Source organism: Globicephala melas, chromosome 14 (assembly GCF_963455315.2).
Source record: "Globicephala melas chromosome 14, mGloMel1.2, whole genome shotgun sequence".
NCBI classification, from domain to species: Eukaryota; Metazoa; Chordata; class Mammalia; order Artiodactyla; family Delphinidae; genus Globicephala; species Globicephala melas.
In genome coordinates, this window is record NC_083327.1 from 35,721,444 (window position 1) to 35,746,496 (window position 25,053).

The following is a 25,053-nucleotide window of genomic DNA, read 5'->3' on the forward strand; positions in this document are numbered from 1 at the left end:
GGTGTGTAGAGATTTTACTTTTATTCCTCCTTTCTTAGTTATCTCTTACTATCACAGTAAGATATCACTATGATTTTAGTGTAATTAAACTCTAATATCAGGTCCAAGTCAAAACTATACAATGAATTCTATGCTGTTTCAAATACAGTGACAATCAATAAAGCCTTCAAGGATGACACCTGGCAGCAGCTGGCCCGACGACGGCTGGCAGGCTGGGGGCCCATGTGTTCATTAGGGACACTCACTCTTGCTCTGACATCAGTCCTTGGGGTGCATGCTGAAGACCGAGGATTTAGGCTTGGGCCTTTCCTGCCTCCTGACATCTAACAGGTGCTTATGAAAAAAGCTCTTTACAGATCTACCCTCATCTTTGCTGATCTGATCGATGCAGAAAACCAGAGCCTTGGCCTTAGGAGGTAGAGAAGAACAAGTGGGTGTACGGATCCAAAGGGTGGTCTCAGATGCTCCTGCTGCAGAAGAGCCTCCTTGCCACGTGCTGCTGGCCAAGCCTGAGCCCTGGGGGCCGCCCTCGTGCCTGCAGACTGTCTTACACAGGACGCCTGATGTTGAGAGGGGAGAAGCAGGGAGCCAGCGGGAGTGAAGGGGCTTCCCACACCCTCCTCCCACAAACACAGGAATAAGGTAAGGGAAGAACATCTTCTTCAAGTTATTGGTTAGTCTATGCATTCCAGATACACAAAAGCCTGGGAGACGGGGTGTGCTCCGTATAGAGAGAAAAGGAAGAGATGGGGCTTTAAAAGTAAAGATTGCCATAATTTTTTTTTTAAAGAATGATAATCTGGGGAATAAAGTTGAATATAGGAGCAGTTTCCTCAATCAACTAGAATACATGCTTCAGGAGGCCAGAGAACAGGGACTGAACCGTTAAAACCAGAAAAGAAAACTGACTGTGTTCTTGTGTTTATCTAGCACGTGCAGGTTTTATCAGAGTCCCAGCAGCAACACTAGGAGGATGCTATTTCTTAGCAACGTTGGGAAGATCAGAGAAAACAAGCAAAAGATGCCCGAACTGGGAATAGGAAAGCTCTGTTGTAGAGTGCTCTTTTCTTTTAAGAGAAAATGGCCTGTTTTTGCAGTCTGTTTTGAGATAGCCAATAATGCTAAACAGTAAAAAGCCAGGCTAACAGGAGAAGGAGACACAATAAATACCAAAAGTATTCCCCAGACTCACTTCTGACAGTGATAGATAAAAATGTACATTGCTATACATTGCTAAAAAAAACAAAACAAAAAAAACTGATTATGGTATGTAGGAGATGCGTCTGAAAAAGGTGTCCTTCATTAAAATAGACTGCAAAGGAAAATAAACTGAAAAGACTGAGCTGTTTCAATTGAAAGGGGGAATGGTGTCTGCAATGTGTTTGGAAGCATCCTTTTCTGCCCCTAATCCCCTCGGCTTGGGCTATGCCATATTTGCGTTTCTGCAGAGAAAATACCTCACCTTTATGCCACGTCTCTCCGTACTCCCCACCTCCTCTGATGTTGGCCACTGCAAGGACACCACCCATGTGTCTCACAAAGATGAGCCTGGACACACTGAGAAATGGTAAAAACAGTTAACCTGCCACTACCTGTGCCCAGTGAGGGCCGCTGTCCTCCTCCACCACACCTGCACCCGCACCCGCACACACAGCCCTGAAGGTGCTCCGCACGTGCTGTCATCTACGTGGAAGCCCAGTACTTTTTACATTGCTCGGTTTAAATGAAATGGTATAACTTCTGACTAGTGATTAACTGCAAAGCTCATACATTTTTCAGGAGCATGCAGTATACCTCATTTTAAACAACTGTCTTGGCAACCAAAATACTGCCACCCACGTGACACAGCCCTGGTATGAATGGTGCTGTGCTTGTTACACACCCGGTAAAAGCCCCTGCTACCATCCCTCCCAGTATCTCTCTCCAAATTGTTCAAGTTGGAAAAAAGAAGGCTCCTTCTGAAATATGAATTTTAAACAGATTTTCCAGTTTTACAGAAATTTAGACGTTGAAACTAGGTGTGAGAGAGGTAGAGGAGATCAGGCACACTGACCAGAAAATAAGAACGCGTGCCCAGGGCCAGAGAATGTTTTCTAGAAATAAACAGAAGAAACTATAGCACAGAGCTTCTTTAGAAAGTTTGGATTTTATGTTTCTTCCTTCTCGTTCCACTCTGACCCTAACAGTACTGAGTGAGGTTATTTTTCTGTTTGCTGTTAACTAAAATTAATTTTGCTTTGAGAACTATTTCTGAAATTTATCCACTCTTCCTTTTAGTAACTGGGGAAACTGTGGGCTTCTGCAACCTGAGGCTCAAGATGGTCTGGCTGCTAATTTCCTGGATGTTGAAGATCAGAGGAAAGGAGAGTTTGAGGCAGGTACAGACCATACACCCATGTGGTCCTCTCTTCAACATTTTTCCTATACCTCGGAGGGTCTCTACTGAAACTACCAGCATATCCACTGGTTCAGGGAAGAAAATGGTGTAAGGACACTTCCTTACTCGTCTCACTTCCCAACACAGAGCAGGCTTAACGAATACTCGTTGCACAAATGAACAAAAGTAAGAGCTGCTCAGGAATCAGTGTTGTTTTCATCCAGGTTCCCCTCTGGGGACCAAGGGGATGGGGCTCTGGTGCAGAGGCAGTCTCTGGTTTCTCCTCACTGTCTGGAGAAGGTCAGATGCACGCTGAAGTTCCGAGGTGCCACGCTTACCTGTAGTTAGGTGTGATAGATATGTTGAAGCCGCCGTAGCCGTATAGGAAAGCGGGATGAGAGGCATCCAATTTTATGCCCTTTTTATGCACGATGAACATTGGAATCTTTGTACCATCCTTGCTAGGGTAGAAAATCTAGAACAAAAGAAAGCAGAACAGCTAGATTTAGCATTCCTGAGTAAACACTTGCATGCTTTTACATGGGAAAAACAGACAGGTAGTAAATTCTTCAAGCTGTTGAGTAGCACAGTGAAAATCCAGTACCATGAAGGGGCTAGTTGATGGTGAAGCATATTTCCGTTTTTATGGAGACAGTGTGGAGTAGTGAATACAGGGAGACTTGACTTTGAATTCTTCTTCCACTCTCAAAAGCTAGGTGACCCCTGCCAAGTCTGTCCTCACTCAGCTTTAGTTTTTTTTTTTTTTGCGGTACACGGGCCTCTCACTGTTGTGGCCTGTCCCGTTGGGGAGCACAGGCTCTGGACGCGCAGGCCCAGCGGCCATGGCTCATGGGCCCAGCTGCTCCACGGCATGTGGTATCTTCCCGGACCGGGGCACGAACCCGCGTCCCCTGCATCGGCAGGCGGACTCTCAACCACTGCGCCACCAAGGAAGCCCCTCAGCTTTAGTTCTTTATCCCTAAAATGTGGCCACCGTGCCCACCTCTTAGGGTCTCCACGAGGCCCATATAAGAGAACAGGCATTCAGTTCTCTGCTCCCGAGCACCCCTCCCGGCAGCGGAAACTCAGATTTGGCTCTTCTGCCAAACAAGCCAATCTAGGAAGACTGTTTTTCTAGGAAAGACATTTCATATTCAACTTCCTCTCTAAATGTTAAGACACTCAACCCCTCTTCATTTTCCTAGGTTCAACTATTAATTAAATATTAGCAACAACAAAACGTATGTTAGCTTTAGAGAGTAGATAAGAAGCAACATAGAAATCCTATTGTTTCTGATTAAACAAAGACACTTTCTCCAGGATTGATAATTAAGGCTCATCAAACCTTCCTGAATCTGGTAAGTTCAGTTAACATTTCTAGATTCATGACTTTTTGGATAAAAGGAATAAGAGAAAAAGGATTAGAAAGAGAACATGAAATGTTATTCAAACGGTAAGCCACAGAATAAGCACCAAGTCATCCAAAGCTGAGAATGGCTTCTTCCAGATAGACCATCTGTAAATAGCTTTCTCTGGTCAAACATGGTATCTTTATCCCAATGACACCTGGAAAGTGCCCCAGCTTAGAAACGTCTTGCTGACCTCACACGTCACAGTCAGGTACATAAACCTCTACAGGCAGTGTGACTCGGAGCCATATTCTATCCAAAGCTTTTTAAGGTAGCAGTTCTATCGTGGAAAGTGTCCACAAAGTCCTTGGGAATAAACAGTGGGGGGCGGGCAGGGGAGAGGGAGGGACGCGAGGCAGATTTGGAGAAAGGCACTACGTGGCCACCATTAATGCCTGCGAGTCTGGTCGTTTTTTGAAACCTGCCAAGGAACAATATAACAAGCATTTGCTTCTGACTTTGGAGAGAAATACTGAGATATATGTAAAGTTGACTGTTTAGGAATTATGGAGAATACATGGCAGAGTTCAAAGTTATCAGAGGAGACAGGGTTTTAGTTAAAGTTATTTAGCGGCGGTTAGGAGGAGCCACTAATAGAGAGTAACTGTGCGGGCAGTACAAGCAAATGCAGAGTAAGAGGTACAGGCGACGGCTGGGGCTAATGAGCTAAAACCCAGGCCCTCAGGTAGGCGCGTTCTAACCACAGAGGAGACAGCGTGGGGGCGGGTGGGCAGGGGAGCAAACTGTCTCACATGATTCTACCCTAACTGAATCATCTGCTTAAAAAATAGCGTTCCCCCCCGCTACCTCCCGACTTCCCACCTATCCTCAAATCCCAGCCCCGGCACCTAATCCCTCCCCAGCCCGGCTGAGCCCTCCTCAGGCACCTCCCCTTCTGCGTCCTACTCTTCACCTGGTCAGCTGGACTGGTGCACTTCTGTCCCTACTAAGCTGACCCTCAGAGCCTCCTGTTTGCAAAGTGCTCTGTCTTCTTGCTTCGGGGCAACGTGGCTTCCTCCTCTGGCACTGCTTTGCTTGCTACCACCTATAGGATTTCCAGTGCCTGCACCTCCGTCTGCAATGCTCCCATCTGGCTCCAGGACAGAGGCATCCTTGTGGAATACAGTCAAAAGCACAAAGGCCCCCTTATGCCCATAGCTGCAAAAATATACCCAAGTTTTAAGCTGGTGTAGTTGAGATGTTAAAATAGCAACACCGTGAACGCTGTCCAGAAGTGAAAGGGCACTGTGAGCATGACTACAATAGAATCACCTTCAGGACAACTCCTTAAAAGAAGGCCATTTCAGACTTGAAATAAACATACACACGTAACATATATACGTGTATAAATCTTTATCAAATCTCCATACATACGCACAGAGCAGTGTTTACGCCATTTCCATTGATCGAGTGGCAATTGATGGCAATAAACCTTAACCTGCCCGCAACAGACAGGCAGACTGACTCCTGGGTCTTTTGATAACTATGGAAGGAATCCATGTGGACAGTTTGGAAACAGACATTAAAAATAGCCCAGCTAGTTCCCATTATGCTCTTTCCATTCCTTTGACTTTACTGACTCTGATTTCCTCTTGAAGCCTCTTCTTCAGAGAGGCTTTGTGGGTAAGTCTCTTTCTAGATTTGCCTGGTAAGGAAGAAAAGGCAGCACACTCCTTGCTTCCACGTGCTTCCCAAACCTGGCCCAACCGAAAAGCTCCACTTCATAATCTACACTAGTGGTTCTTGAACCTTATGGGTTGGGCCTAAGCATCTGTGATAAACATGTTAACAGTGCAGTTTCCTAGGCTTCATTCCCAGAAATTCTGGTCCCACAAGTAGGAGGTGGATGACCAAACCTGCAGATTTAGCACATCTCCCAGCTGTTCCCATCGTTTCCCATTTTCTTCCATTCCCAACACCACCCATGTGCATCCCCTACTCTTTTGTATCCGGCCTTTCCTATCTTCATGGGGGCCATCTGCTTGGAGTTCTGGAAAAACCTTCTGCCAACTTCACTCACCCTCTGAACCCCAGAGAAAGGAGGATCATTCATTTCTTACTAAGTCCACTACTACCACACTCTTCTGATTACCACAACGTTTTCTTTTTGTATTGTCTCCCTTTCCTTGGCGTACAAACAGACTCAAATTTCTCCTATCCTACATAACAACAACAACGCCCCAAATCTTTTGTACCGCCATGCCTGTCCCTCCTGCTTCCTTCCCGATCAAACATATCCACAGTAACCTACACCCACAGCTCACATTGGCCTGCCTCGTTCAGTCCTATCCTCACCACTGCCCTTTCGAAGGGCAGTGATGAATTTTCTTGTCTTTGCCCCTCCACCCCTACCTCTACCCTGGTGGTGTAGATCCTTCCGAACTTTTCTGCATGCTTATAGAGACACATCTGTTTACACGTATTCACATACACAGGTTATTATTAAAAGGCAATATACAGAATCAGGCCAATATTGGGATAAAACTTAGTCGGCTTCTCCCCACTCAGCTACCTAATGTGGAATTCCTTCCAGGTAAAGATACCCAGATTTACCTCATTTAACAAAGTGGCTGCCTCGTACTTCATCGTATGAAAGTACACAAACTTATTTAACCATTTGCTCACCAAAGGCTATTCAGACTACTCTTTTTCTGTTATCAACACTGATTGATAGAATAGATCCCTTTTACACAAATCTTATATACTCATGCTATAATTTCTATAGGATGTGTTCTTAGACATGATTGCTAAATCAAAGTGTATGTGCATTTAAAAATTCAACACAGGAGTTAGAGCCAAGATGTCAGAATAGGAGGATGTGGAGTTGACCTCTCCCCACAAGTACATCAAGAACACATCTACAAATGAAACGATTCTCACAGAGCACCTGCTGAACACTAGCAGAGGACCTCAGACACCTAAAAGGACAAGAAAAATCCCCACACAACTGGGTAGGATGAAAGAAAGAAAAGAAAAGGAAACGAGACGTGACCTGCACCCCTGGCGGGGGGGAGCTATAGGAGAGGAAAGGTTCCTGCACTCAGGGAAGCCCCCTCACCGGTGGCAGGGGGATCAGCTGGGACAGAGAGGGAGCTTCTGGGATTCGGAGGAGAGTGCAGGAAGCGGTCTGTGGCAGGCAAGACAGAGTAAGACCCACATGGATGGTCCATACTGTACAGATGGCCAAAAAGCACATGAAAAGATGCTCAACATCACTAATTATTAGAGAAATGCAAATCGGAACTACAATGAGGTTATCCACCTCATTGGTAGGAATGTAAATTGGTACAACCATCATGGAGAACAGTACGGAGGTTCCTTAAAAAACTAAAAACAGAGCTACCATATGACCCAGTAATCCCACTCCTGGGCATATATCTGGAGAAAACCATAATTCGAAAAGATACATGCACCCCAAAGTTCACTGCAACACTATTTACAATAGCTAGGACGTGGAAGCAACTTAAGTGCCCATCGACAGAGGAATGGATAAAGAAGATGTGCCACATATATACAATGAAATATTACTCAGCCATAAAAACGAATGAAATAATGCCATCTGCAGCAACACGGATGGACCAAGAGATTGTCACACAGTGAAAGCAGACAGAGAAGGACAAATATATGATATTGCTTATATGTGAAATCTAAAAAAATGGTACAAATGAACTTATTTATAAATAAAAATAGAGTTACAGATGCAGAAAACAATCTTATGGTTACGGGGGGAAACAGGGAGGAGGGATAAATTGGGAGAATGGGAATGACATATGCACACTACTATATATAAAATAGATAACGAATAAGGACCTACTGTATAGCACAGGGAACTACTCAATACTATGTAATGACATATGGGAAAATCTAAAAAAGAGTGGCTATATGTATAACTGATTCACTGTGCTATACAGCAGAAAGTAATGTAACATTGTAAATCAACTATACTCCAATAAAAAAAAAATTCAATAGATTCTGACTAATACTCTAAAAATGGTGTATCAACTTAAGCTCCTAATGACAATATTACCTAAGTGTCAATTTCTTATTAGCAGTGGGTGTTAAGATGGATTTTAATTTTTGCTAGTGTAAAAGGCAAACATTACCATCTCATCAGTTTTAAGGCTCAGTTTTTAGATTAGCAAAGATTTTCATCTGTTAATTGGTCATTTTATATCTCTTCCTCAGAAAACAAAGTGTGCCCACGCTTTCAGTGTGTTTTACCTTTCTGATTAGTTAACAGAAACTCTTCTTACATTAAGGACATTTACCTTTCTTTCTGTCACATATTTTGTTTGTATTTCCTCCCAGTCTGTAGCCTGTTTTTAAACTTTCTTTGTGGTATCTTGAATATATTTACATAGCACATATACAGATAGGACTCCCTCACCCCAAGGTGTAAAAATATTTGTCTATATTTTCATTTTGAATTTTTACATTTATGGTTATCCAAATGAAGTTTCTTTTTACATATGATCTGGTATCTAACTACTTTTCCCCAAATAGCCACCTATTATACACCATTTACTAAAGAATAATTCTTTTTCCCATTTTTCAGAAATGCCGTTTTTGAATTGGTTTCTTCCCAGGCCTCATCTGTTTCGATCCCTATCTTGCAGCTGCTTCTTTGGCTTCCTGGGTGCAGTATTTCTCTAATTCTCTTTCAACCTTCCTAATTGATCCATTACTAGCTCTTCTTCCTGCTGCCAAATGCTACTGTTTTGCAGTTTTCTATACTTGGTCTTCTCTTTTCTCTCTGCAAATACCCCATCTGCCATCTCAGAGAGTTCCAATAAACTACTCCGTGCTAAGGACCTTCACGCCCACATTTGCAGGTCCCTGTTGAGGGGCTGGTTAGAAAGCCCCTCAGGTTGCTCCACTGTGAGGGCTGTGATGTCACACGGTGGGTGGCCCGTCTACATCTGCAAGCCAACGTGCTCTAGGTGTACCTGTACAGGCTCCTCTTTGGGGCTCTCTCATTTTGGGTAGTAGCAGTGGTCCCTTACTTCACTCTCTCCTCAGCCACCCAACTGCCAACTCTCAGAATCACATCTTATGCCAAGGACCCCACGCCCAGGCATCACTCGGCCACTTCAATTCTCAGGCCTCTCCTCGCGCATGTGTGCTGGTGACCCTGCTCAGGACTCCCTGCCACACTAGCCTCAAACCCACCTGGTCTCCCTGACTCCTCTCACTGGCTAAAGTGAAGCGGTGGTAGGAGCAGTGGCGCCTCGAACTATTATTAGTAACACACAACAACCATAATATATTTTATCTATTTATATGATACACAAGCCGTTACTGCTTGATGAGGAGGCGACTGCTGAAGCTTGAACCCATGGGCTGTTTTCAATAGTTTATTGCTACACCACCACCCAGGTTCAAGCTAAAAAGCAAAAAGACTTTTCGCCCTCATAATTGTAACCGATTGAGAGCGAGCTGACAATACACATCCGTTCATTTTGAGTGTCCACTGTGGGCACAGACCTTTGATGGGATGCCAAAGCCTTTATGGGACCCTTAACGGACAGGACAACAAAGTGCTCCCATGGGATCCAGCAGGCACCCACTTGAGTAACAGAAAAAGTCTGTCCGTCATCTAGGTCCAACAGCTCATCATGTGAGGCTGACGGGCCCCGTCTACCCCGTTCCTGTCAGCAGCAGAGCAAACGGTCCGTGCGATAGGTCCAGTCCAACCAGGAGCCTGTGACACCAGGGTCAGCACCGGGTCTTTCCCCTGGCACGCCTGTCCACCTTCACCGACACAAGCGCCACCGAAGAATTTAAGACAGTGTCTTTGGAAGCACCCGTGAGACCACGTGAGAGGGACTATTTTATCGTGTTTTGATACGCAACCTTCATCAGGGACACCACAGATGAAAAATAAACATCGTGACGGCGATTCAAAGCCACAGTTAGTTCTAGACATTAGTAAGCCAACCAGAGACTGATCACACACTGACTTTAGAATGTTTCCTGCCTTAATTCCGTGTTCCTCCCCTTTAAAACGTACGTACTTCATTTTGTAGACTCACAGCAGCATAACAAAGTTAGTCCACATTTAAAACCAAGAACATTCAGCACAACAAGGCGATAAGGAAGCACACCCTCTGGGAAGCCCACGCTGTACCTCGATAGAGGACAGAGATGGGCATTTTCAAGTAGTTGTGAGGCTGCTCCACCTGGGAAAGAAAGCTGGTGTCAGCTCTTTCTCAGCCCTGGGGAATCAAGATGATCATCCCAAATTCTGGGTATTTAAAATGTTTCAGGGATTTCCCTGGTGGCCCAGTGGTTAAGAATCTGCCTGCCAATGCAGGGGACATGGGTTCGAGTCCTGGTCTGGGAAGAACCTACATGCCGTGGAGCAACTAAGCCTGTGCGCCGCAACTACTGAGCCTGTGCTCTAGAGCCCGCGAGCCACGACTACAGAGCCCACATGCCACAAATACTGAAGCCCACGCACCTAGAGACAGTGCTCTGCAAGAAGACAAGCCACCGCAATGAGAAGCCCGCGAACCGCAACAGAGTAGCCCCCGCTCACCGCAACTAGAGAAAGCCCGCGCGCAGCAACGAAGACCCAATGCACAAAAAATAAAAATCAATCAATCAATCAATAAATGTTTCAGATACAAGGAGAGAATGTCACTCTGGGACCTCACCTAGCTGGTCACCCTCTCATTTTAGAAACGAGAAACCCAAGATCCATAAAGATAACTGCCAGGTAACACTGCTAGCTTACGTAAAATTAACACCAAGCCCCTGGTCCAGCGTTTTTTCTACCCTATTAGAAAGTAATTCACTTCAAGCTATTACTTCCTTGTAAGCATCTTTCCTGGGTGTAATTATGCAAAATTTTGCAAACGTTAGAAACTTTGACATAAATTTAATATATTCTCCCCACCCCCACCCCCAAGACAATGATCACTGGCCTCTAGGGAATCCAGGGGACAAGTACCCTTTCTTCGCTTTTTTGTTTTCGTTACCCTCTTGAAAAGGAGACTCATTCAAGCATGTCAAAAGCCACATTCCAGATACAGGAGTTATTACTTATCATTATTTCTTAAAGCAGAATGGGTCTGCTTAGAAAGATGATCCTTCTCTAAACAGTCATCAGTGTTACCACCTTGAGGACAGATTATTAAAAGAATAATAAAAATCCCACTATATCCTGCCATGCCATTCTACTAAAAAAATTCAGTTTCAATAGTATTCTTAAAAGGCACAATTCACTTCAGAAATGAAACACAAAATGCTTGAGAGTATCATAAGAAAAACTAACCCCAACTTGATAAGTAATCAGTTTAAAGCAGCTTCTAATTTTGCACATTTAAAACCAGTATTCTAATGAAATGACTGACAGATAAGAGCTCACCGATCCCTGACCTGCATCCTTTAAATTAAAAAACTCTTGAGGAAAAGAGAGAAAAGGTTTATACTTTATATAAGTCCAAAATGTCAGAAATGACCATCCCTACTGTCCGCATGACTGTGCCGAGGCATCACCAAATGTCAAGTGGTCTTTCTCCGGATATGCATGTATATCTGTATGCATGTCCAGCTCATCTGTATGCATGTCCAGCTGTCATGTGAATCTGGCTTCATACAGATGAAATAAAAACATCTTCCTTTAAAGGAAAAAGAGGAGCAAGTGAACATAAACCAAGGGAACGTTACTGTTCTTCAAGAGAATGACATCAGTTATGAAAAGATCAGCTCTCTCTGCTGAAATGATTACTTTTCTGGAGATAATAATACATTTAGTAATAAAATCAATTTTGCTAACACATTTGAACATGTGAGACCATTTAAGTTCCCCAAACAAACAATCTTCAGCCCCACAGTTAATCTGATTCAGACTTGGTGCTCTCTGAGGCAAACGCCAGGACTCTCGTTATCACGGGTAATGGGATGTGCTCGTCCACGCAAGGTGAAGGAAAACGGTAAAGGGCAAGCCCTTTGCAGAGAGGAATGTCTGGTGAGGGCGACTCCTGCCTAATTTTAGAGCCTGACGGGTTGAAAGGAGAATGTTCATAAAGGGCGCTGAGCTTCCCTTCCCATCAGACTTGACAGAGCCCCTTGTGTGGCCTGTGCTAAGGATGGCAGACACATGTGACGAGGAGCAGAGCTGCTCAGAAATTCCGTGCTCAATGCAAACAGGGAACGGGACATTCCATCACCCAGAGAACTGGGCAGAAGGCAACCTCCGTGCCCCCATTAGCTCGTAAAACAAGTATACGAAGAACTTCGGGAGGCGCTGCACGTTTCTGAGCTGTGCTTACGTTAAAAATACTAGCCTGTTTCAGATACAAGGAAGGTTGTGACCCTATCTCTCTTCTAGACTTTTAACTTTGGAGGAGTGGGGGAGAGTTTAAGGGTCACCTTTGGGCAGAAAATATAAAGGGAAGTGTTTATTTCAGATTGTTTTAGTCTGCTTTCCGCAGGATGGCTGGACATTTTTGTAACACTGGAGATTTAAAAAACTCCTGTGGGGCACCTCAACGACAGCGAAGTCGGTCTATTTAAAAAATCTGTTTTAATTTTTGGGACATTTCTTGAGCACCAACGATGTGCTAAGTGCTATATGCATAGTCTCTGCAGAAATGCACCGGCTCTCAAAGGCTCAGCCATCTGTTCTTTGGAATAATGAACCTATTCCCGGTCTCAAACTGTGCAGCAAGAAGTGAAATAGAAAGTGGAAGGTTCTGAACGTGAGGAAAGAAAGCCAGTGGTACAGACACAAGTGGAACATGGCACTTGATGAGTTTTTAGAGTTTAGAGGTATTCACGTATTTTAAGGTAGAAAGACATAAGGGGCTATGATGAATAAATATGACTTGACTGTGAAACATAAAAGCCACCGTCAGTTCCACTGCCCCGATTTCCTTGTGGTCAAGGCAAACACACAATCAGACATTTTCATAAAAGTGAAGGACCTACTTACTATATGCAGAGGTTCAGAGAAAGCAGTTTCTGTTTCTTAACAGGCATTGTTTCTGAGGTGCTCTCTAAGAATGCATACATTGCCCCCTGATGAGGCTCACCACAGTGGGCTTTTAGGCTGCATGTGGAATGCACGTGTGTCTGTTTTGTTCTTCAGGAAAACAGCATGATGAGTCCAACCTCAGGTCACTATGAGCCCTGCACTGTGTGCATTCAGTAACATTTGTTTATGAATTTATTTGTTGACTGAATAAATGAGTTACAATTACATATTAAACACTCTCTTTCCAATCCCACAAATTCCTATATACCAGCCAGCCTCAGTTCCTGAGGCTCAAAGTCATCTTGGATGCCTCTCACATGTCATCTTATCTAGCCCTGCCTATCCACATGGTGGCCTTGTCTCCTAACAGGACTCTTGCTTCCAATCTTTGGATACTTGTTACCAGATTAATCTCCCTGCAATCAAAAAAACATCTTCCTTTTAATCTAGGTCATTCCCCTACTGAAAACTGCAATGCCTCCCCATTTTCCACAAAATGAAGTCCACGTTTGAGACCAGCAATTGAGACTCTACTCTCCGCCTTCAACATCTGTGAATCCTTCCCAACCATCTTCTCCAGTGAAACTGCCATTTCACATCTCCAGACCCTGGCTCCCAATGTCACATGCCTGAACAGACTAAAGTATGACTGAAAAGAAACAAATCATCGGCTCTTAGGAATTCACTTGTTTGACCCCCATCTACTCCTACCCAATGCAGGCATCCCCAGAGCTACATCTCAGGCAGGTTCAACCTTTGCTTGGATATTTCTAGTAATGAGAAAGAAATTTACAACAAGACAAATGGCAGGTCATTTCATTTGGGAACTTCCCTAATTGTTACAAAGTTCTTCTCTACCTGAAAAAGTCAAAATAACTGAAAATACAGGGAACAAAAGTTATCCAAGGCTCTGGAGACAGAACCTAGTAATAGTAAATTCCTATATAAGTTAACTATCGACTAAAGTTTCCATACATTTAAAAACAAATATTAAAATGCCTGCCACTTAGTTTCTATATTTTTCACAATAGAGTTTTCCTTAGTCCTTACTTTGGTCACAATGTACAGTATTTCTTTTACTTGATTTGTTTAAAACACTTACATAGTTTTTCCCATGTACCAAACACTACTCTAAGAGCGTTATAAATATTCCCTCATTTTAATTCACACTTTATACCATGAATACTGCCATTTTTTAGGGAAGTCACTTTGACACAGAAAAGTAACTAGTCCAAAACATATATCTCATAAGTGATAGAGTCAGGATTTGAACCTGGGCTGTCTGACTCCAGACTCCATGCTGTTAGCCCCTGTAAACAAGGGATCAGCAAATCCTCTGGCCCTTCCCCCAGGGGCTCCTCTTGAACCCTCAATGGCACAACTATTGCACCATCATGCATCTCCCTCTTGGGGCCGTGCATCAATTTACATCTATACCTAATACAGTGCCCAGAGGACAGCAGGCACTTAGAAAATGAATGCTGGACAAATGCGGAAGTGAATGCTCAAACTGGACCCCATGCTTCAATCAAACATAAGAAAAAGTGTTTTAAGTGGTAGTTAATTAAAAGAAATCCTCAACAAAATATTACCAAACCAAATCCAACAATATATTGAATTGGAATTTATTCTAGGGGTGCAAGGATGGTTCAACACCCACAAATCAGTCAATGCGATATACCACATTAACAAAATGAAGGGTTAAAAATCTTATGCAGAAAAAGCACTTGACAAAATTCAACACGTATTTATGATAAAAACTCTCAACAAAGCAGGTATAGAGGGAACATACCTCAACATAATAAAGGCTATATACGATAAGCCTAGAGCTAACAACATACTCAATGGGGAAAAGCTGAAAGCCCTTCTCTAAGGTCAGGAACAAGACAAGGATATCCTCTCTTGCCACTAATTACTCACCACAGTATTGCAAGTCCTAGCCTGAGCAATTAGACAAGAAAAAGGAGTAAGTATCCATACTGGAAAGGAAGAAGTAAAACTGTCACTATTTGCAGAAGACACGATATCATATATATATAAACCCTAAAGACTCCACCAAAACATTGTTAGAACTAATCCACAAGTTCAGTAAAGTGGCAGGATACAAAATCAGTATGCAAAAATCTGTTGCATTTCTTTATGCTAATAATGAACTATGAGAAAGAGAAATTAGAATAGTCCCATTTATAATTGCATCAAAAAGAATACAAGACATAGGAATAAATTTAACCAAGGAGATGAAAGACCTATATATTGAAAACTACAGGACATTAATGAAAGAAACTGAAGAAGACACAAGTAAATGGAAAGACATCCCATGCTCATGGATTGGAAAAATTAATATTGTTAAAATATCCATATTTCCCAAAGCAATATAGAGATTCAATGCAATCCTTATCAAAATTGCAATGGTATTTTTCACAGAAATAGAAAAAAAAATCCTAAAATTTGTATGGATCCACAAAAGACCCGGAACAGCCAAAGCAACCTTGTGAAAGAACAAAGCTGGAGGCAATCATGTGTCCAGATTTCAAACTATATTAGAAACCAAGAGTAATCAAAACACTATGGTACTGGCACGAAAACAGACACACAGATCAGTGTAAGAGGATAGGGAACCCGGAAATAAACTCATGCTCATATGGTCAACTAATTTACAACAAAGGAACCAAGAATATACAATAGGGAAAGGACAGTCTCTTCAATAAATGGTGTTGGGAAAACTGGACAGCCACATGCAGAAAAATGAAAATGGACCACTGTCTTACACTATACACCAGAATTAACTCAAAATAGATTAAAGACTTGACCATAACACCTGAAACCATAAGACTCCTAGAAGAAAACATAGATGGTAAGTTTCTTGACATGGGTCTTGATGATTTTTTGAATCTGACACCAAGAGCAAAAGGAACAAAAGCAAAAATAAATAAGTGGGACTACATCAAACCAAAAAACTTCTGCAGAGCAAAGGAAACCTTCAATAAAGTGAAAAGGCAACCTACTGAATGGGGGAAAATAATCGCAAATCATGCATCTGGTAAGGGGCTACTCTCCAAAATATATAAAGAACTCATACAACTCAATAGCAAAGACCAAATAATCCAATTAAAAAATGGGCAAAAGATCTGGATAGATATTTTTTCAGAGAAGACATACAGATGGCCAACAGGCACATGAAAAGATGCTCAACACCGTTAATCACCAGGGAAATGAAAATCAAAACAATGAGACAGGGCTTCCCTGGTGGCACAGTGGTTGAGAATCTGCCTGCCAATGCAGGGGACACGGGTTCGAGCCCTGGTCTGGGAAGATCCCACATGCCGCAGAGCAACTAGGCCCGTGAGCCACAACTACTGAGCCTGCGCGTCTAGAGCCTGTGCTCCGCAACAAGAGAGGCCGCAACAGTGAGAGGCCCGCGCACCGCGATGAAGAGTAGCCCCCGCTCGCCGCAACTAGAGAAAGCCCTCGCACAGAAACGAAGACCCAACACACCCAAAAATAAATAAATAAATTTATAAAACAAAAAACAATGAGATGTCACTTTACCTGTTAAAATGGCTATTATCAAAAAGACGTGAAGTAACAAGTGTTGGCAAGAATGTGGAGAAAAGGGAACTCTTGTGCACTGTTGGGGGGAGTGTAAATTGGTGCAGCCACTATGGAAAATGGTGATGGAGGTTCCTCAAAAGATATCAAAAATAGAACTACCACATGATCTAGCAATTCCACTTCTGGGTATTTATCTGAAGAAAGTGAAAACACTAATTTAAAAAGATATATGTACCCCTATGTTTACTGCAGCATTATTTAAAATAGCCAAGATATGGAAACAACTAAGTGTCCATCAATAGATAAATGGATCAAAAAAATTGTGAGATACACACACACACACACACACACACACACACACAGGCATATTACTCAGCCATAAAAAGGAATGAATCCTGCCATTTGCCACAACGTGGATGGACCTGGAGGGCATTATGCCGAGTGAAATTAAGTCAGACAGAGAAAGGCACATACCATATGCTCTCTCTTATATGCGGAATCTAAGAAAACGAAACAAAAACAAAAACTAAGCTCATAGATTCAGAGGACAGAGTGGTGGTTGCCAGAGGTGGGGGGTAGGAGAAATGGGTGAACTGTTTTTTGTTTTTAGTTTAAATAAATTGAATAAAAATTTTTTAAAAATCCATACAAACACAGCAATCTAGAGTCTGGCATCACAGTGCTTGTAAGCTGAAAAGTAAAAAAATATAAATTAACTCTGGTTGAGGTACTTAAGAGGCTGTATAAGCATGGATAAGGGATCCCAAACTTCCAACTTATTACTAATGAAAGATATTTAACATCTGCCATTTTCCTGTGTGTAGCTGTTAATCTATTAATTTAGCAGTGCCACGGTGGATGAGCTTTATGGCTCTTGCACTGTTTGGTTCTGGTAATTGACTCATGAGATTGCAACTGCATCATAAACACCCAATAAGAATGCTTGAAGGGCTTCCCTGGTGGCGCAGTGGTTGAGAGTCCGCCTGCTGATGCAGGGGACATGGGTTCGTGCCCTAGGCCAGGAGGATCCCACGTGCCGCGGAGCGGCTAGGCCCCTGAGCCATGGTCGCTGGGCCTGTGCGTCCGGAGCCTGTGCTCCGCAGCGCGAGAGGCCACAGCAGTGAGAGGCCCGCGTACCGCAAAAAAAAAAAAAAAAAAAGAATGCTTGAAATCCATTTCAAATCCTCATTAACTCACACCTACATCAGACCACTTATTTATTTTATTGCACTAGAAAAATAAAATAACCAATGTTGAAAAGACAAACTCTAGCCAGACTGTTCAGTAACAGAACAGAAGAGAACTTTGCAGCTTAACCATTTGTGGCTGGCCGTTATGCATTCTTAAGAGTGTGAACTATTAAAGAGAGACAGATGTTAAAAGAGGAGAAAGGGGAGCGGTGTTCCTGCAATCAAGCAGTTTGCACCCGTGGGGTGGGGGATGGAATAACCTGCACAAAGCCAAGGGGGGCCCCGAATCAAGGACAGCATTGGCAAAAGCCCCTGAACCAGGAAGCTGGCACAACTGTCCAAGTACCACTTTTCATTTGTACCTCCAAGGGGAAACTGAGATGCAGCAAAACACTGCGAGAAGCAAATGCACACAAAATAATTTTGTTGTAGAAAAATGAATGACTGGAATACCGAAAAGGTGAATTTGCAAGTAAAATTCACAGGCACAAAGACATTCATGTGGGTTTCTGCTGGACACATCCAATGCTGCTATTACCCTCTGATCTACTTCTACCTAGAGTCTCTCAGACAATACAAATGCAAACCATCAAAATAGACCCCTCAGGTGAGTAAGAGGCAAAACAAGAAACCCACCATAGATGATTTCATGTTGCTTAAAAAACAATCATTGGGAAGCTCATGAGCACACAGTGCATTTCACTCCCCCACTGGGACGCATGGGGCCAGAAGTAGACTCGTGCTGGCGAGGGCAAGCTGCAAAGAGACGGTCCGTTAGAAGGGACAGAACAGAGGCTTAGAGGAGCATCACAAACAGCCATTGGGAGGCAACTCACCGGGGGGCGGAAAAGAGAACGGCGGTGGGGGGGGGGAATGAAGACAAATCACAAAGTTCAGAAATCCTACCGTGATTCTTCTTTGCTTTCTGTTCTAAGCTTGGCTGTGTGAATGTTTTATATTTGTGCAGTAGAATAACAGCAAAAATCTCATCAATGAAACCATATATATATTTTTTTGATGGCTACGAAATGCCTCCCACTACCTTGTCTACCCCAGCACTATCATGGACGGACGATCTTGTCTATTCATTTAAAAATGTTTTAAAATGTAGAAATAATATACTTTGGATTACACACACACACACCTTTTTATTATCACCTGTAATCAAGGCAGCATTAAGGCAGTGAAGATCAAAGTCTAAGAAAAATGAAAGCTTAAGATGAATAATCGAATCATGTTCCTGGAAGATCTAGAAAAGAACATTGTGCTGTAGTGATGATAGATGGCATTCAGGATGGTGGACGGAGAACATCTGACGCTTATGAAGCATCAGGGCTGTGTGTGCAGAAAAGCTGGCTACAAAGCCAGCGTGCTGAGTTCCAGAGGTTTTATTTAGCGAGTTTTGTGTGATACCTCTACTGCCTAGGAATTAACACACAAAGCCCAGGACTGTAAGGAGACCCCCCACCTCACTCCATTAAAGCGGCCAGGCTCACAGGCTCCACTCACAGCCTTTTCAGTCCACTGCTGTCAGGCTTTGGCTGGCTGCTCTCACCACCAAATGCTCACGGGCAATCCCAACACTGCCCAACCCACAGCCACTGTGACTTCCCTGCAAGACCATGGAATTTCTTGGAACAAGAGGTTCCAAGTCCTTGGAACTACTCCCCCGCTGCTGCAAGCTTTCCTGGTTCCTCTTCCCCACCTCTTCAACCCTCCTGTCCCTTAAACCTTGAAGCTCCCTTGAGGCTTTGTTCCTCTTGCCCCTTCTATGCACACCACTGAGGTGCTCAAGCTGTGCCCATGGGTTCGTTCACCACCACCCCTGCCACTCCTCAGGACTCTGCCTGACCCCTGACCCTAATTCTCTGAGCACCGGGCAGATGCCCCATGTATATCTGGCACAGGTGCTTTCAAGGGCCCCCCACTGTACACAGGATAAAAACCTCACCCCGTCTGGGTGCACACCAGACCCTTAGGGTTTGGACCCGTCTCCCTTTCCAGGCCCATCTCTTGCCACTAGGCTCCAGCTGTGGTGCTGAGGACACCCCTGCTGTATAGGAGCTCTCCTCCCTCCAGCGCCCTTCCCCGTCTGCCCAGAGCTCCTTTCCAGGAAGCCCTTCTTCCCAGCAACAGTCTTAGATGCTCCTCTTCCTCTGGGGTCCCATAAGACCTGTGATCAACTGAAAGCAAACTGCTAAAAATCTTTGATTATATCCCCATTTCCCTAGTAAACTCCATCCTCCCTTATATTCCCAGCACTGCCAGATACAAGGTAGTTGCTTAATAAATGTTTGTGAAACAATTATTTTTATTTACTTAAGCAGTCTTTTCACCCAGTCATTCCTAGATATTCACTGGAATTCCTCACTTGAAAATTCCATTTTATTTAAATCACTATTAATTAGTAAAACTGTCTTAGGCATCCTTTGGCTTCTCTCTTAGGCACAGGGTCTTCTGGGGCCTCACATAGACTAACACAGTGTGGAAAGACCTTATAAAAACCATATACACAAATCAATAAAGATGTTGAAAAGTGAAGAAGGAAAGGGAAACTGAATGCATGAAATAAGAGGCTGCTTTGGAAAACAAGTGAGATTTCCAAAATCTGGGAAAAGTAATAAAAACAATCCAAAGTAATGTCACAGACTCTCCTAACACACAACAAGGAATGAATGGGTCAATTGAATTTACATGTTAGTGGAACTCCTGTTTTTATTGCTCAACTTGTCTAAAAGGTTTGCAAACATTTGTAAGCAGGCAACAACACAATGAATGTGTGCGAGGAAAATATAAAGAAAAAGTTACTCTGATGCTCTGAGAGGGAGAAGCAGTGCCATTTCCTACTTTTGTCAGACTACGACCCAAAATAGTCTTAAAGATTAGATCACGCAGACAATTTCACAGCAGTTCAAATGGTGGCAAACATTCATTTTCTGACATTATTTGTTGGTTTTGAATGGACAGAACCAATTATCAGAGCAGAGGGAGATGGTCTGACACAGAAATTTTACAGAAAGGAAATGTTCCATTTGGATAGGTTTCTGGCCACGATAACTAGACAATGTAACATGCTTCATCTCTTGTGGCCTCTCTCATTCATTTGCTAAGTATTTATATGCATCTACTCTGGGCTCTGGGGACATAGCGGTGGGCAAGACCACTCTCTAAAGGGAAGAGGAATGAACACATAAACAGATGAGAAGATGATGTCAGCTAGGGATAAGTGCAGTGGGGAAGCAATAAAGCTGGATGTGGGACTGGGATGCAGAGGGCTGCTCTCTCACACAGGACGGAGAGGGACAGGGTCTCTCATCCGTGCAGTGAGAGTGAGTGAAGGGGTGGGCCAGGGGGGCGGCAGACATTCCAGGCAGAGTGGGGAGAGGAGGGGGTGCTGGGGGGCGGGGAGTGTGAGTGCGTACATGCAAACAAAGTGGGGCGGCCACTCTGCAGCTGAGTGGACGAGCGGCAGAGGGCAGGGGCCAGACCGTGCGGGTCCGTGGGCATTTCTCAAGGCTGGTCAAATAAGGGATGTGCTATTTAATAAGAAGCCACACTAGCCTATGAAACAACGGCAAATAGTCACTGCCTTTTGACCACCCATCTCAGAACTGGCTGCCCTGCCTGCTCACACTGACCCCAGCCAGGAGCCTGCCCGCCACTGTATCAATAACAACATCAATCGTTCACCCAAGCTGACATCACCCCAAACCCTCAATACTGTGGGGTACAGAGGACTGTAACTCACCAACATCACCCCGAGGCAAGACTCTGGCTAGATCACACGTGTATTCTCCCATTGATGAAAGAGTGCCACATTAGGGGCAGTCGAGCAGAGCGTGCCAGTTTCATCTCCCAGAGACTCACCCTCTCAGACTCACTCACTCAGCCCTGTGGCCGTGGAGGACAGAGCAGCCATGGAGGGGATCCAGCTCTCAGAGGGGTTGGGGAGAGAGGGAGGAGGCCTGAGGGGTAAGACAAAAAGCAGGGGGCAAGGAGGGGCTGGAGCGGACGGATGGAAAAATTAAGGCGAATGCGGACAGGCCAGCGGCCGGCTAGGCTGCGATGCAGCTGAGGGGGTCACGAGTGGCTGCAAGCCCTCGGTCTGCTTCCCTGCCTCTAGCATCATCCTGCCCTCCTCTCGCAGACCCGTGGCATCCGAGAACCGTGGACCCAATCCCAGCTCCTGGATCCAGATGGGTCCACAGAGGAGTAATGGAGGTCCGAGAGCTATGGGCAGAATTTGGAGAAGCCCAATGGGAAGCAGACCTGTAAGACGAGGCTGCACAGATCAGACTGCAGTTATCAGCAACTCGGGCTGTGCAGCTGATCGGCAGTTCTATGCGTTCTTTATTAAGTAAAGTAGGAAAATAAACATTACTTTAAAAACACTGCGTTCAGGATACAAACTCTCCTACAGCTTCGAGTCCGCCAGAGAAAATAATAAAGGTCCTTGGAGAAAAAAGAAACGTTGACTATTCACTAGGTTTTCCAGAGCGGTTTGTATTTCTGAAGAAAATACTTGGAAAAATGAAAGCTTAAAACTAACAGAATGGATTTGTAGTGACAGAATTTTAGATGCTGTGGTCAAAGGATGAGGCTGGGTGCAGAGGCAACCCTACACTCCACGGAGGCCCTCTCTGGGGAGGGATGTGCGGTCGTCTGCAGGGCGAGCCCCCCAGCGCTGTTCTCTCTCCTCCCGGCACACGGAGGGCTGCCCACTCCAAGGCTGGTCTGTCCCCAGGACATGGTGTTGGCCAACGATGTGTGGCTGGGTTGGGAGGTGACACTTGTACAGAAAAGGAATTCATCACAGCAAGTGTGTGATACACTTTCCCTCTGCAGCACAGGGACAGGCCATGCTTGGGTGGAGAGGCTCCTTGGGCAGGGCCTGGAGGGAGCCCAGGCTGATGGCCCACAGACAGCATGAAATACAAGCTTTCCTGAGATTTTAGAGGTGCCTGTTAACTGCAATGGCCTAGCCTATCCTGACTGATAGAAAAGAGCAATTAGGAAGGAACCCATTCATAGTGAGTAGAAAATCCTAACACTCGATATTTGAGTCTTCCCACTCCTAAACTGAGTACATAACAAAATGTATGTATTTCAAAATTTCAAAACTACGTTTTTTTTAACGTTTTTATTGGAGTATAACTGCTTTACAATGGTGTGTTAGTTTCTGCTTTATAACAAAGTGAATCAGCTATACATATACATATGTTCCCATATCTCTTCCCTCTTGCGTCTCCCTCCCTCCCACTCTCCATATCCCTCCCTTCTAGGTGGTCACAAAGCACAGAGCTGATCTCCCTGTGCTACGCGGCTGCTTCCCACTAGCTATCTATTTTACATTTGGTGGTGTATATATTTCCATGCCACTCTCTCACTTCATCCCAGGTTACCCTTCCCCCTCCCCATTATCCTTAAGTCCATTCTCTAGTAGGTCTGTGTCTTTATTCCCGTCTTGCCCCTAGGTTCTTCATGACCTTTTTTTTTTTTTTCCAAACTACTTTTTGATTTTGAGTTGAAACTCAAAAATTGTTTGGGGGAAAAAAAAAAAGGTGAGAAGACAGAGAATTCAGGGCCTAGGGAGTTTCACAGAAGGAAAGTGGGGAGCCAGTACTTGGAGATGCCACTCTGAGGCCCCCAGGCGCTCTCACACACACATTCTCTTCCTTCCCTCCAGGTGGAGTGGAGGAGACGTCCCTCCTTATCTGAAGGCCAGTCCCTCCACTAGGGCTTGAGATCCCCTCACCTTCTCGAGAACTCGGCTCCTATGTGGTTCCTTTCCTTCTGGAACCAACCCATCGACACACCAAAACAATCTGGTTTCTCCCACCTTAGTAACATGCCACTGGACTTCTCAAAAGCCTGTGTACACATGGTTCTCCATTTCCTCTTCTCTCAGACCTTCTCCCTGAACTCACGGCCATGAAAGCTATGGAAGGCTCCATTTGTAAATGTCTTATAAAATTAAAACCTATTTTTTTGGATTGATTTGCTTTTTTAGCACAGCTATACAAGTTATTCTACAGGAAGAAAATGACAAATTTGAAAAGTAGTCTGGAGAAGGAGGAGGAGAGTGTGAAGTATAAACCACAGCTGTTAAAAGTCAGAGATGTTCAGTTAACCTAGGGGGGATTATTTTTTCTAAAAAAACTTTTTAAACAATGAAAATGTAAGCCTTTCAGATTACAGCATTAAGAGAAGATTGTTGCAATTAGGAAAATAAGGCAATACAAAATAATACGAGAGCAAAGCTAATCCCCCAATCCCTCAATAACACCCACCCATGAGAAAACAATACTTAAGTCTTTTTCAACTTACAAGGGGGCTACATCCTGATAAACCCATCATAAGTTGAAAATATCTAAGTCGAAATGCATTTAATACACCTACCCCACCGAACATCGTAGCTTAGCCTGACGTACCTTAAGTGTGCTCAGAGCACTTACATCAGCCTACGCTTGGGCAAAATCGTCCAACACAAAGCCTATTTTATAATTAAGTATTGAATAACTCATGTAATTTATTGACTACTGGACTGAAAGTGGAAAACAGAATGGTTGTATGGGAAGAGAATGGTTGTTAAGTGTATCAGTCGTTTACCCCCTTGATCACACGGCTGCCTGGGAGCTGAGGCTCAATGCCGCTGCCCAGCATCACGAGAAAGTATCTTACTGCATGTTGCTAGCCCCAAGAAAAGCTCAAAATTCAAAATTCGAAGTACAGTTTTTACAGAATCTGTATCTCTTTCACATCATCATATAGTTGAACCATCACAAGTCAAACCTTCGTAAGCCGGGAACCGTCTATATATGAACCCCATCTACACCCTCCCTCCTCTTTCTCAGTATACCCTGTTCAGCAACCACTCTGCCCCCACTGCTCACTGCAAGTGTCCTTGTCAAGATCATCAATGACCCCACCTTGTCAAATCCAAGAACTCCTCTTTCTTCCTTATTGACCAACCAAACACACTGAGTGTCATCTGCCACTCCCTCCTTTTCATACACTGTTCTTGGCTTCCTGGTCTACCCGGCCTGCGGTTTGCTGGTTTTCCTTGCATCTCTCTGGCTGCTTCTTCCCCAGCTCTTTGCTGGCTCTTCCTCTTCCAACTAACCCCAGATGTGGGGTTCCTCAGAGCTCAGCCTCGAGCCTTCTCCACTCTTACGTGTCCCTCCACGTGACTCTGTTCCTGCCCCTGGATTTAAACAGCACACTAATGCTGAAGATGCCCACATTTATCACTCCAACCCTTAGACCGTAAGACCCAAATGTCTAACTCCATACTTGACATCATTGCCTGGATGAAAATGTAACAGGCACCACAAACTTGACAGGTCCAAAACATTTTTCCTCTCAAACCCATCCTCCCCAACCCACTGCTGACAACTTGATACATGCTGACAACTTGATACACGATACCAGCTACTCAGATTCAAAATCTCGGAGTCATCCTTGATGTGTCCCTTCCCCTGTCCCCTGCATGTTCAATCCCTTACCCTATCCTGCTTACTCTACCTCCCAGGTGTATTCCAAACA

The 25,053-nt window shown here is 44.1% G+C and overlaps 1 protein-coding gene across 1 annotated transcript in view; it reads right to left on the reverse strand.

The window, feature by feature from the left end:
- PREP (prolyl endopeptidase) overlaps positions 1-25,053 on the reverse strand; it is a 136,825-nt gene that overhangs the window by 17,026 nt on the left and 94,746 nt on the right. Inside the window, exons 11-12 of the mRNA XM_030882944.3 lie at positions 2,716-2,852; positions 1,463-1,557 (exon numbers count right to left, since the gene is read on the reverse strand). Coding sequence (XP_030738804.1) covers positions 1,463-1,557; positions 2,716-2,852 — 232 coding nt within the window. The remainder of the gene's footprint in view (positions 1-1,462; positions 1,558-2,715; positions 2,853-25,053) is intronic.